The 3757-nt window shown below is 31.1% G+C and overlaps 1 protein-coding gene across 1 annotated transcript in view; it reads left to right on the plus strand.

The window, feature by feature from the left end:
* Positions 1–885: 885 nt before the first annotated feature.
* LOC136796228 (uncharacterized) overlaps positions 886–3757 on the plus strand; it is a gene marked incomplete at its 3' end in the record, with an annotated part of 37121 nt that continues 34249 nt past the window's right edge. The window contains 1 exon segment of the mRNA XM_067049287.1: positions 886–1005. Coding sequence (XP_066905388.1) covers positions 908–1005 — 98 coding nt within the window.

Genomic DNA, 3757 nt, shown 5'->3' on the forward strand with positions numbered 1-3757 from the left:
ATATTCTGGAACTCAAGACTTGTGTTACTTATTTTATATATCAAGTTAGTTTCCTCTGTTGTCTTTTTTTAATGTAAGAAGTCACGGCCTTTGCCCTTTTCTACACAATAAAAACTCGAGGTTTTGGTTTATCCCAGCTGATCACTCGACATAAAATAATGAAGTGAATCTAAAGTAATGGAGAAAAAGATTCTCCATGCTTAAAATCAGAACGATAGCTCTTAATCAGTGTTCCTGCACTACTGAGGAAAGAAATACGCCTTAAAATTTTGGAAAATAAAGAATTACATAAAGTATTCGGGTTGGAAAAGCATGAGTTAACCGGATAATTGAGAAAGCTACACAACACAGACTACAGGAAATGCACCGGGTAAATATAATTCAGGTTGTAACATTCAATATATATATATATATATATACACACATAAGGCGTATAAGATTTAGGCTTAGTAACCTTAGGGTTCACTAAGCATTTATTATTGCTATAAGATAAAATATTTCCCTAAATTATTTTATGTTATAACTTTTTTCCTATTATTTGTTCTCCGACAAGCGTGGCGAGGTGAAAAGGATTTGAGAAGCAATGATTAAAAATACATCTGAATTAAAATATGAAATAATTTAGGCCGATTTACAAACACTATTGTCACTTTGCTCTGGGTTCTAAAATCAAATTAATTCATTAATAACGAATCATGTATTTACCATATATACCCGAACTCACAGTTTCGAGAAACCATAATTGATCGAATTTGACATTTTATCATTTCCATAACTGTCGGTTTTCCTCCAGCTATGGAAGAGACTACGTGCCCCTCCTGAACAGGGAGGCAGGGAGGCCAGGAGGTGGGGAGGGGCGGTGAAGAGCTCTCCTGGTCTGGAGCCGCCTCACTGACCAACACTAAGGATGTTCCTACAGGGTTTGGTCGTGGTGGCTCTACTGTTCCCTCAGGTCTTCGCCTTCGAGCAGTTTCCCTGGCATCAGTACTACAAGCCTTCCTTACAGTATGTACTAAATAGTGTAGTGTTTGGGTAAATATAATATATCCCCTAACTCAATCATGAAAAATAATCATTGACAGTTCAAGATGAACTGTAACTTTTTTTTCCCCATTCATGTAGGATTTCTAAAATTTTACATGTGATAACAATGGTATACAAAGTGGTAAAAGAAGATATCTTATTAGGATATTAGTTAATAAATATTTCATAATTATGAATGAAATATTATATACTTCATCTAATATTTTATGTTTGCTTTTGTATTTATATTTTAAATATTGTTACTTTACTTAAATAGTTGCATATCTGACAAAGTATATATATTTATTTTTTCTTGCAGTCTGTAGGAGGACTCTAGTAAATAAAGTAACCTCAATCTACAGTACTATCTTAGGGATACATAAAATTCAAAATAAAATCTAAACTTTTTTTTGTCAAATATACACTATTTAAGCAACATTGTGTACAAGGAAAGTTATAATAGTATTCGTTATTATAGTATACTTGTCCGTTTCTCTACTACTCTGATTAACTAGATTTGTTATTATCTTTAAAGAAAAAAAGTTAAAAAAATAGTCATCATTTTTTAAACGTTTTTCTAGTTCATAATCAGTAAAGCTAATTAATATTTACACGAAATAGTTGATGATATGAAATTATTTAACACAATATTATTAAAATACTGGTTTACAGTCTATTATTTTACTAATCATGTTCTGCGGTGCAATCCTTGATTCTTGAAGGGTTTTTTGTCAAGTTGGTTGTCTTTTTATGGGTCTTGCTATCAATATGCAATGTAAAAAAATAGAAAAAGATTCAACTCATATTTGCCTCCTGGTGAACTTACTAACTTAACAGTCGCTTATTAAATAATGCAAGATAAACCAAAAATATTGGACGTAGGGCCTGCAGTTCATTGAAGTTGCCGTTTAAAATACTCTATTAAAACCAGAGCTGAAAATAATTAATCCACAAATTATGGAATAACTAATATTAATGAAAATTGAGTTTTTAGTCAAATCCTATATAGATAATGGGATATTTGAATAAAAATATTTCAACTCAAAAAAGATTTAGAAGAAAAAATGAACGTAATGAAATTTTATTCTCAACACCACATATAATTTATAGATTATTGTTATTAGTTGGTGATAAACTACTGTATTTTTTTTATCTATGCAACTATTTTATTTGATGACCATGTGTCTTTATTATTGTTGTTCTTCTCGATCTTAGCAGTATAGAAAAGCAAACATAAGACGCTCTTAAGTGATTCGGCCTCTATCATACCGTTCGCGAGGTTAAACAATAATTTTATTTGAATGAGACTTTCCCACATCAACCACATCCTATGTTTTTTCAGCTTACGGAAGTAGTTTAAGCAACCTAATGACGGCAAAATATCCGATGATTTTAAACCTGGAAAGACAATACTTATCTTTAATATTAGCGAAGATATTTTCAAGCAAGTTTTTCAAATAAAATTAAATTTTAAGAACATCTTTAAAAATAATTCAAATGCACCACTATACTTCAATATTAAGCTAAGAGGAATCATTTTTCCATGATTTGGATTTCATTAAAAATTTCCCTAAAAACAATACAAAGCTCCTTTTTTTTTTTTTTTTTTTTTTTCTTATGACCATGTTTCTGGTCATTACTGACATACTGGGATGGAGGAGGTTATCTATTGGGGGGAGAGGGTCAATTTTTCATTTCGTGGGACCACAGAAGTAAAAGTCTACCATCAGGATTCTATATATATTCTACTGCAGTCTCGAGACAGATAAAGTTGATGCTCCAATTTCTTTCTTCCAAAGAATTCTTTCGTGCAGAGCTCCATTAAATAACGAATGCCGCGATGCCATTAACTCAATTACGTTACTAAGATGCTTGTTTTGTGATTCCGCGTTGTCGTCTTCCAATTCCGCAATGGACACACATCCTTCTTCTCTACAAATATTCTAGATAATATTTATATTGTAAACTTTAATACACTGTTCTTTCTAAGTAAGATCGAAATATTAGAATATATTTGCTCATCGTTAATTAATTCTATTAATCTAGTCAAATTAGACAAAAAAATGTTAAATTCAAACATTAAAAAATAATAAAGCGAACTCCCCTATGCTATAGTCGCAAGCACTTGAGCGTCGTGTTTAGGTCTGGGGAGAATGTGTGGATTTAAAAAGTCCTAGTATCGTATTAATAGCAAATTTGACAGATTTCATTTTGGTTAAGTATACATTTTTCACTAAGCACCTCAGTTTTCGATATATAAACAAAAATATAATTAAATATAATTCTCCTTCCACTTTCCACACATCTAAATCCAGAGCAGTGGGCTTTTAAGGGAATAATGTTCTGACGGACCTCAACAATGTAGGGAAGGGAGTTGTTTTAAATGTTTAATTTGAGTGGATTATTTACCTTTTTGAATATAATTTTTTCTGTTTTTTTCTGAGAATCTTTAATTTCTGTTTGGATTCAAACATGTTTCCCGTTATATTTGCATCTCCCTAATTATTGCCATTTTCACTACAAACTATATATTTTGTTCTTTACAGTATATCCAAGCACCGGTATTTATCGCCAAGAGTTTTATCGGTACTAGTTGACTTTCCATCTCCCAGTCCTAAATTAAATAAAACTTTTTTTTTCTTTTTTTTTTAGATAGATTTATTTATTGATATATATTACAATCTGCTACACAGTTGTGGGCAATAGGTAATAGTGATGAATGATCTCATACATA

This window comes from Halyomorpha halys, unplaced genomic scaffold (genome assembly GCF_000696795.3).
Source record: "Halyomorpha halys isolate HHAL.00 unplaced genomic scaffold, Hhal_1.1 Scaffold6.1, whole genome shotgun sequence".
Lineage (NCBI taxonomy): Eukaryota > Metazoa > Arthropoda > Insecta > Hemiptera > Pentatomidae > Halyomorpha > Halyomorpha halys.